Raw genomic sequence first — 10,383 nt, 5'->3', positions numbered from 1 at the left:
GCGGTCGCGTTTAAAGTCGGCGGCTTGAAACCAAAGCCGGCGCAAGACGCTTCAACGGCTTCCGCTAGATACAACGGGTCCACTTTATCTGGCTCTCTCGCCAACTTGCATGTACCTTCAGATATGCACTCTGAATGGATTAAAATAGCGGAGCTCGAAAAGAACAGTTCCGCCGAACTGCCGCAGCTATTGAATATAACGCGCACCTCGCCGCGGAGCCAATTCAGTCTGGCCGGGCCGGCGGCGGCTGGCGCACTTGGCGCGAAATAGAGGCATGCTCCAAGTCTCCCCCCGCCTGTGCGATCAGAGTGCGCCGAAGCCGCCGAACGCGTCGGCGGTCAAGCGCAGTTGGAGTGCAGAGGGTCTTCGCTTTGACCGACGTGACTTCGCCGTGCAGCGCGCGCGCGCGCCTCGCCGCATCATAAACGCGCCCTAACCGAGCCTGCGCTTAACCGCTAACCAACGTATTGAGCGGCGGCATCCATGGGAGCCACTGAAGCCTCCCGCCCACTCACTACATAAAAGAAAAAAGTCCGGTGCCGAGGTTCGGAATCGAACCAGGGCCTTCGGCGTTTGAGGCGGATACGCTGCCGCTCCGCCACGACGGCTCAAGTTACAGCCGTGAATAAAGGCGCATCTAGTGAATGCACTCTTCTGATGCAGAAATCTCCGTGCTTTCGCTAGGTATCAATCAATCAATCAATCAATCATTTTTTATTCAAGACAATAATACAAGACTATTGTCTTGGGGGACGTGACAAAAGGCGGAAAAGTGCCTGACGAGGTCACGCCACCCTGTGGCAAGCAGCGGTTTGACACTCATGCAGAGTTTCAACAGAGTTTACATGCAGAGAAATGTCTTAGATGAAACTGTATCCCCCAACCCCCTTATTATATATATATATATATATATATTTTTTTTTACAGTGCAAGAATATGTACAGGAAACAGAGTACAAGAATAAGTGCAGCAACTTCTGCTAGCAATACATGTTAACAAAACACTTCCAAACATAAAATACATGTAAACTATCGAACTTGAAGCACATGGAACATAAAATTGAAAACAAGAAGAAAAACATGAAAACATAACACACTAGTCTTCCGTTAAGAATAATCCCTTGAGTGTTTTCTTAAACCTGCTTAATGAAAGATTTTCAGTTAATAGGTCGTGAATGACGGGATAGTTGTTTAATAAATCTGCTATCTGACAGCTTAATCTTTGATGTCCATAGTTTGTTCGAGCTCGGGGCTTGACTATGATGCTTTTTCTTAAATCGTACACACTTCTTTTTTCTTGGTATTTTGTTTCAAAGGTAGATTTATCCAACCGGTATTGGCGGTAAACTTCCAGGCTTAGTCTGTATTTGTAGAACTGAGGCATTTGGAGTATTCTATGCGATCTATAGTAGGGCGCACAACTAGAGGACAGCTCTAAGTTACTGATAGCGCGTATTGCTCTTTTTTGTATTGATAGTAAGGAATCTAAATTTGTTTTCGTTGTGGTTTGCCACAACCGAGCTAGGCCCTCAGCAATTTTTCTGAACTGCCTTGTACCTCGTCTCCAGTCCCTAATAAACTATTTCCGTTAAGTAGTTTGAAGTTGACTGGCACAGCCGGGAATGTTTCGCCGGGCAAGCGTGCGAATACATAAGTGTTGCCTTGTACGATCAGCGACCATCGTGCCATCATAGCTTTTCATCGACCGTGGCGATCACATGACAAGCATTAACAGGCTCCTTCAAAGGTTAACTAGCACTTGAAGTGGCACTTGGAGTTCCTCTGCTGTTCGGCGCTTGTAAATCGAAGCACGTCAAAAACAAACCACGGGGCACGCAAAGCTCATAGACGCGAAGCGCCATAACAAATCGAAACTCTCCTGGCCGCCTGTGGCGCCGCCAAGCATCCGTTTTCTTTGCTTCCAACATTCAAGTTGTCTTTTGCCTGCCTTCCTTGTGTGATAAAAGTGCACTATTAGTTTTAAAACAAAACTTGCTTCAATATTGATCTGCGCAACCTACCTTTGTCGGCCTCAGAGATTCGCGACGCAAAGTAGGATGGAAAATTCCTCTAAGGTGGCGTCTCTTGTCCTATGGCGTCACCACGCTTGTACTTGCGAGATTGGCCTGTGGTGGCGATACCTGTATTTTGGTTCTTGCTATTTTCTACCTTACGAGAGCTTTGTTTTCAGTAAGAGCGGCGTTTTTGTGATCCGGAGCTGGTACTCTATCGATACAAGCCAACTTCAATTTCTCCTCAGTGTCCCTTTAATGAAATCTCACAGCTATCATTACTGAGTGCGCAGTACAAGCAGGCAGTACGATGGTTCGACACAATAACTTCAAGCCTTCTCTGGACACGAGAGATCTGATTAAGAAACATCAAAGCATGAAATCATCTAACCCTACAGATAGAAGAGAACTGAAAGAGCTATAAAAGTTAATAAATGGGTACAAGGGTAGCCGAAATAAGGAAGTTTGATATGGAGAGAATCGAGGATGCTGTAAAGAACGGAGGTTGCCTTAAATCGGTGTAGAAGAAACCAGGCATACGTAAAAATCAGATGTATGCGGTAAGAGATAAAAGTGGGTAATGTCATTGGCAATATCGGCTAGGTAGTTCAGTTGTGGAGGAGGTTACACAATTCTATAGAGTAGGCAATGAAATACAGTCGAGAAGAGGCCGCGGCGCACAGCAATGGGACATCTCTCCGGTAACGAGAGAGGAAGTAAATGTAAAGAGGGCTTTAGGAGCAATGCAAAGCGGGAAAGCAGCTGGTAAAGGTAAGGTAATAGAAGGCCTGTTGAAGGACGGAGGAAAGATTGTGTTAGAAAAACTAGCCACTCTGTATACGAAGTCTTATGTCCTAGAGCGGAGCAGAGGCATGGAAAAACGGTAACATCCCTTATGAAAAAGGTCTATAGACTGTCTGTAGACTGTCTATAGACTATGTATAGACTCTATAGACTCCCTTTAGACTTTGATTTATTTAAATAGACAGTCTATAGAGAATCTATAGACTACAGTCTATAACCGCCCTAATATCCTTTTGTCTATAGATGATCCATAGAATATCTATAGACTAAAGTCTATAACAGACTTACTTTCCTGTCTACAGACGGTCAAAAGATTATCTATAGACTAAAGTCTATAACAGCCTTAATTTCCTTCTGTCTATAGGTGGTCCATCGACTATCTATAGAATAAAGTCTATAACCGCCTTAATTTTGTTCTGTCTATAGATGGTCCATAGAATATCCGTAGACTAGTCTGTAACAAACAAGTTTTCTTTGTCTATAGACGGCTATAAACCATCTATAGACCAAAGTCTATAGCAAACAATTTTCATTTGCCTATAGGCGGTCAATTGATTTTCTATAGACTAAAGTCTATACCTGCTTTATTGCCTTTTGTCCATAGACAATCTATAGACCATCTATAGACTAAAGCCTATAACCGCCATAATTTCCTTTTGTCTATAGACAATCTATAAACCATCTATAGACTAGTCTATAACCGGCTTAGCAGCAATTTGTCTATAGACGACCTATAGACAATTTAGAGAACAAAATCTCTAACCGCCTTAATTTCCTATCGTCTACAGACAATTTTTAAACTGCATATAGACTATTGTCTATAGACCTATTGTCTATTGTTTATAACTAACCTATATTTATCTAACAATGTATACACTGCCTTTCGACTAAGTCCATAAAATATCCATTTCTTTTCGTACTGCATGCTGAGTAGAACTGCACCGGGCCGCCGCGGTGGTTAAGTGGTTATGGAGCTCGGCTGCTGACACGAAAGACGCGGGTTCGTTGCCAGCCTCGGCGGTCGAATTTCGATGGAGGGGAAATTCTTTAGGCCCGTGTAGTGTGCGATGTCAGTGCACGTTAAAGAACCTCAGGCGGTCGAAATTTCCGGAGCCCTTCACTACGGCATCCCTCATTCCCTGAGTTGGCTTGGGACGTTAAACCCCCACGAACCAAACTGCATCGGGTGACCGCAACTATTGTCAGAGTCCTCCACTTGCTTTGCTATATCAGGGATAAAAAATATTGTCCAACGGCAATGCAATACCTTCCTGTGTATTGTTTTTATAAGCTTTGAAGAGCTAATTTTCCTTAAACCGTGACGCATATTGAGAATATAATCCAATAATCTTTAATGCTGACAGGTAGAGCGAGGAAAGGCACCTATTTCTGAAGTAAGGGCGCTGCAAACTGTACTATATCAAACGAACACACTCATATTTAAGGAATCGCTCGAGAATATACCATTACATCGTTCAATCGTTACTGTCCAACGCGCATAAATTAAGAAGCATTTCATCAATGACTGTACATGTATCTCTCCTTAAAACCTGTAAAATAAGGGGGAATAACGGGGATGAGAATTCAAGGATGTGCCCATCTCTCAGAAACATGATTAGAACAGTCTCAAAGATCATGGTTCTCAGCGGAATTAAGATATGCCATTTATACCTTTGCAGCTTGCATTCACGTGAAAAAGTGCTGCAACTCAACAATCAAAAGCCCAGTACATTTTCGTTCTTCGCCGTAAACCTGCTGCATCGGAGGCGATAACACGCTGTTGTCCATACCGGTTTTCCAAACACGAGCACAGGCCAAAAAGACGTTATGCTATGCAGCATTATAATTATTTGAGAAGGGCGCCACATACTATTCTATGGTAGATGCGGCGCGCATGAACAAAGTAGTAAGGTTTCGGTTTTAGTTTTCGCGAAAGCAATAAGGTTTCTAAAGCGCGAGTGGAGAATTTATGCTTTAAACCAATGGCCCTTTGTGTTCTTGGATGCTAGAACAAGCTACACTTGGCAAGAGTGCAACCAATATAGACATGACCGTGAAATTGGTTTCTGTTTCACTTTTTACCCATTTTGCCCGGAGGCGGCGGAAAATCATCCGGGCAGCAAACTGTGTGCGCCGGTGTGTCGGCGACGGCGTCGTTTTCTCTCGTGGATTACGTTTTGATGGAAATTCAACTTAATCGTCCACTTACGGTAAGTCTACACTATTATTTTTATGCATTTGGTCTCCTTAGCCACTCTAAGCAGTGCTGTGTGTGCAGAGCAGATTATGTGCGCAGCGACAAACTTCCTATCCACGTTTGTAAGCGGCGTTTCTAAGCAAGTTTGTGTGAGCAGCGGCAGCCGCCATGTTCTCGAATAATACGCTTACGTCTGTGCCGCTATGTCTTTCCTGACGCGCGGAAAGGCACTCGGTGCGAAACCCGGGACGGTAAGCCCTCCTCGCGAGCTCTCTACTGGCTTTTCCGTGTTGAAAGAAGGTAGGTGTACAACCAGAAATATCGCTTAGCCCTTGATTGAAGGCCGAAATGAAACTATACATGGCTTGCACCGACGTCATCAACAGGAATGCTGGGATACGCGGCCGCATTATTCATGACCCACCGCCGCTCCGTGCGCACTGGAGTGGTCACGGTAGTGCCAGCTCGTTTTGTTTTCCGCGTGTGCGTAAGCGTTGCAGTCTCAGCATGGTCAACTGCGCCGTTGTGGGCTGCTCCAATCGCAGCGACGTTACAGGGAGAAAGAAAAGGCCAACTAGCGCGAGGTTTTTCTCTCTGCCGAAAGTGATCGAAAACCAGTGCGAGCGAACCAAGTCTCTTAGTGCGAAGCTCCGCAGCTTGTGGTTAGCACGCATAAAACGTGCTAATTTCAACCACGAAAGCCCCAATGTGCGCGTCTGCGGTGTGCATTTCATAAAAGGTGAGCCCACTGTATGTATCTCCGTTTTATAGAAAAAAAGCCAACACGACTACGTGGAACGCTTTGAAAACAGCTTTGCGTCCGCAGGAGAACCGTCCAACCTGTTCGACGAGACAAATCCAGACTGGGCCCCGTCTCTCAGTCTCGGCCACGGGACCAGGCATGCTGATTCCGCGCGGCACTATCGCAGAGCAAAAAGACTCGCTCACAAGCGACGGGCCGATGTTGAAGCGACAGCAGTGGCATCGGAGGCGTCGCCGCGTGCCTGTCCCGATTCCCCACAGCCACCGCAAGCCGAGGAAGTCAGCGCCGATGAAAATGAGACAGGTCAGTAGGCATTTTTTTTTCATAGTAATGCATGGTCATTTGTATTTGCTTACGTTGCATTCCAAGGCTTTTGGTGCGTCGGTCCGCTTACCTAGTGCTTGTGATGCCTAGCCAGCATGCAGTTTCGCTGGCTGCCACTCTAGATTACGAGCTTATAAACTTTTTTTTATACAGGAATCGCTGTTCAAACCGACATGACCATGCAAGACATACAGGCACTGGAGCAGCATTCTGTAGTGCTGAATGAACATCTGTACACATTGCAGAAAGAGAAAGAGCAGCTCGAGGTGACTGAAGACTCACTGAAAAGTTGTGAAGCAAAGGTGCGACTGTACACTGGGATGCCAAACTTTGCTGTTTTATTTGCTGTGTTCGAAGCACTAGCAAGCTTCATTTCACACAATGTCAACAATAAGCTCACAAAATTTCAAGAATTCGTTCTGTTCATGATGAAGCTAAAAGTAAATCTGCAAAACGCTGACCTTGCATTTCGGTACAATATTTCAGAGGCTACCGTATCGCGCATTTTCGACAAGTGGCTGCACGTGGCGTATTGCAGACTTAAAGATAAAATAATCTGGCCCACACGAGATGCTTTGCAAAAGACAATGCCACAGGCATTCTACGACTCGTTTGGTGCGAATGTAGCAGTCATCATCGATTGCTTCGAAATCAAGATAGAAAGGCCATCATCGTATCTTCCAAGATGTGGAACATGGTCCAAGTATAAAGGTAGCAATACAGCCAAGTTCCTGATTGGGATTGCTCCACAAGGTGTTGTTACATATATATCCGAAGGTTGGGGAGGCAGGGCACGTGACAAACATATCACCGAACACTGTGGGTTTTTGGACAACTTGGTGCCTGGAGACGTTGTACTCGCAGACAGGGGTTTTAACATCAGCGAAAGCGTTGGTTTCTACTGTGCAAAACTTCACGGGCCAGCGTTTACCAGGGGAAAGAAACAACTTTCAGCAGAAGATGTGCAGAGCACAAGAAAGCTCGCAAACGTGCGAATACAGGTGGAAAGAGTAATTGGACTCATTAGGAATAAGTTTATTTTTCTGAAGTCTGTCGTGCCAATCGATTACGTTGTGTGCCGGCCAGGAGATGAAGTCGCACCACTCGACAAAATTGTAACTGTGTGTTGTGTGCTATCTAACTTGTGTGCATCAATTGTTGCTGCACCAAAGGACGCCACTGGACAGCAGGCTTCGGCCTCAGTGGATGAGTGATTGTGAATCCTGCTCCTGCATGTCTGAATAAAGCAAACTCAGAATCTGCTGACGGCATTGTCATTTCTCAACGCCAGATTTCAGCGTGTCCCATATGGGCCACGTGTGTTCCAGCCTCAAGACGCACTTCCAAGGTTGAAACATGAGGCAGCTGTCCAAGTTGTGTTACAGGTTGCTTAGCCTTTGGGTCCTTTGCACTCTGGACAAAACCACAGTGTAGTTTTTGGTGCTCGCTTGAGTGCCACGCATGAAAAGTGGAACCATTTGTAGTGGCAGGATGCGTTGTCGCAAGCAACCATCTTTCCAGTTTCTGGTCCACGGAAAAAACAGTAGACATCACTGGGAGAGTTTACCACTGGACCAGCATGCTGCCTGGTGAAGTAGGTGCTGAAAAGCTCGGGCAGGATTGCATGAATGAAGAATTTTCTTCCAGCAGCCAGAATTTCCTCACAAAAGTGCCTGTCTTTCTGTATTCTCTCCACGTGCAACAAATTAGGTGTCCACACCACGAAGTCGCACCACTGAACATCACATACAGCCTTTTGTGTCTGCACTTGGTAGAAATATCCGTGTTGTCGCCGTAGCTGGACTACACCATTGACAGTTTCCAGGCAGGAACCTGCAGAAGCCATCTCTGTAACGTCCTTCACTTCCCTGAGCGAAAATGGGCACTTAAGTTCAACAACACCCTTCCCACAGCATGCGCAACAAACAAGACCCTCTGGTGTTGCTCCAACAAACGGATATCTTGGTACTCAGGTGCAGCCCCGACTTGGAGCACTTGAACATGTCGTGCTTCTCGGCTTCACTGGTTTGGTATGCCCTGAAGGCACGGGGATCATTTTTCACTCTCCATGTGATGGCAGGCGTCTTCAGCGACTGCTTTTCAGGATAGCATATCAGTTTTAGCAGTGATACGCTAGGGTTATCAATGCTTGTGTGGCACACCCTTTTCATTATAGAAGCAGTCACCCTGCCCGCTCGGTACAAAAACCAATTAGACGATCTGCTCTGTTGCCTTGTCAAAGCTTCAACGGCCGTTACGGTCTCTTCACTTATAATTATTGATGGCATGACATCATTGGCTTTCTTAACCAAAATATCCAAATCATGCGCCAACATTTCTTCGGAGTAGAGGTTTCTCAAACGGGCATCATGCATCAGTACAGGATTTTGAAAGTGTCCATCATATCCGGGGAGGACTGAAAAAATTGAAGGAACAATGCCGGCATCCTGAATTGAGCCGTAAAGCTTGGTACGCTCCTGCTCTGAAAGTGGCGGGACATGAGCCCGCTCCTTGACTGGACCTGCCTCAAAGGAATTGCTATCAAGCTGCCGCTTTTTCCCTTTAGATGATGTGAAGTTTATGTCCGTGAGTCGCTTATATTGTACTTTTTCGACATAAGCGGGCAGCCACATATCATCCTTATGGGTGCAACTTCTTGACTTCATCATTTTGATGCCGGTCTCAACTGCAAACAAACGGGCTCCAACATAGGAGCATGCTTCCCCTGCTCCAGCCATACATGTGCAGTGCGCAGTGATCACAGCGCCATCCTTCTTGCACAAAATCCACACTTGGAGAGGTTTGTGCCCCAGCCTCTGTGAGTGGTTCACCTGCCAAGACAACGAGAAAAAACGTCGGCTTTACTGACCTATCGTTTCAAAATTGCTGCGGTTCAGTTGTACTTTGCCTAGGGATGTCGTCTTAGAAGAAAACATTTGAGCCGTTTTTTTTTCAGAGTTGCCGTGCACGAACTTGTCTGTCTGAACCTGCTCATTTTGAATGCCATTCAGACTGTGCAAAATAAAAACAAAGGCACATAATGGGAGCTGCAACTCGGTTCATTTAATCTGTGGGAGACTGCGCTCCCCAGCTCGGACTTGGCTGTTCAACGGCGGGTCCTCGAGCGAGCCACCGAGGTCATCACGAAGCAAAGTATTCTGATCACCTAGATTTGACCTCAAGTTCCGTTTTTCTGTGTTTTTTGGAACCGATAAGGTTTTTCCGCCTCCTTTCACGTTTTTCGGGCACTTCACGTGCTCGCGTACATACATAACCGAATGTCGCGCTTCTGATGCGCCGCACAGAGCGCTTAGCGCAAACGGCGTACAGACCATTCGTCACAGCTTTGCTCATACAGATTAACAAGGTTTGCAATCATCAAATGGATTCGTAATGCTTACCTCGCCGAGCAGGACAACTTTGCCGTCCTGGAATTCCTTGGCAGAAAGGTGCTTCACCCAGCCGCTTGTAAAATTATTGTGGGACTCCAAAGCTTTGTACGCTTTCATGTTTTCCAAAGTCACAAAGCTCGCGGAAAACACAAGATACGTGACGATGTCGCCGTGCGAAATCTCGGGGAAGCCACTCACATCGGCACTTGTGTCCACTCCGGGCCGCAGCGTGTATGGATCGATATCATCGCACAGTTTCAACTTGTCTTCGTAACGAAGGCGAATAGTGCCGATGAGTTCAGAGTAATAACCCGCGTTTAAAGGTTTATGCGGCGCCATAGCAGGCACAAATCGGATGAAGAAGAGCTGTGAACGGTGCCGGTGCCACGAATTTGAAAGCATCCGCGGCAGCACAGCACTGAACGAAGACTAAGCGACTGGGTCACAAGCATGGTCGCCGGGTCAACGAGCAGGCGGATGTGACGTCACGTGCAAGCCATGTATGCGTTAGAGGCGTTTGTCAAATTTTTAGTGAAGCGGCGGTGGAGGAATTCTAATTGAGTGATGGTTGAAAAAAATGTGGTGGCCGGCGCAAATGGCGAGCGTGTACAAACACCGCGAAGAACCTACGAGCTGCATCCGGTCTCCCCTTTCGTTGCACACGTATAGATTCGTCCATCCCTGTTATCCGAGCGGTTGGCCGCCGCCGCTGGCCTGCGGGCAATTCATTTCGAAAGCTGAGTAAAGGTCGCCTCGACAAGAGATGGCTTACAATTAGTTTCGAGAGGCTCGTTCATGGACCCCGCTTACGCGTGCACAAATTTCTCCAGTACCAATTGTTCGAGAGGAAGAGTATGCGTTTCTGATCTCAGACTGCTACATTACAAAAACG

The 10,383-nt window shown here is 46.4% G+C and overlaps 1 protein-coding gene and 1 long non-coding RNA gene across 2 annotated transcripts; one reads left to right on the top strand and one right to left on the bottom strand.

The window, feature by feature from the left end:
- The first annotated feature begins 5,662 nt into the window (after positions 1-5,662).
- Positions 5,663-6,566, top strand: LOC144119494 (uncharacterized). The gene is made up of 3 exons (XR_013312389.1): positions 5,663-5,751; positions 5,839-6,078; positions 6,253-6,566. It is a non-coding gene; the product is annotated as an uncharacterized LOC144119494 (long non-coding RNA).
- Positions 6,567-8,499: 1,933 nt separating this feature from the next.
- On the bottom strand, positions 8,500-9,830 carry LOC144120404 (uncharacterized). Its single transcript, XM_077652745.1, has 3 exons — positions 9,501-9,830; positions 8,650-8,930; positions 8,500-8,515 (listed from the first exon to the last, which is right to left on the bottom strand). Exons 1-3 carry the CDS (start codon positions 9,828-9,830, stop codon positions 8,500-8,502), a joined length of 627 nt encoding a protein of 208 aa, XP_077508871.1.
- Between the last annotated feature and the right edge of the window lie 553 nt (positions 9,831-10,383).

This window comes from Amblyomma americanum, chromosome 2 (assembly GCF_052857255.1).
Source record: "Amblyomma americanum isolate KBUSLIRL-KWMA chromosome 2, ASM5285725v1, whole genome shotgun sequence".
Taxonomy (NCBI): Eukaryota; Metazoa; Arthropoda; class Arachnida; order Ixodida; family Ixodidae; genus Amblyomma; species Amblyomma americanum.
The sequence above is the reverse complement of the archived record's forward strand: the minus strand, read 5'-3'. Positions and strand labels throughout refer to the sequence as shown.

Coding starts and splice junctions, on each gene's coding strand:
- LOC144120404 (XM_077652745.1), bottom strand. CDS start 9,830: ATGGCGCCGCATAAACCTTTAAACGCGGGTTATTACTCTGAACTCATC. Junction 8,931..9,500: donor AAGTTGTCCTGCTCGGCGAG/GTAAGCATTACG, acceptor TTGTCTTGGCAG/GTGAACCACTCACAGAGGCT.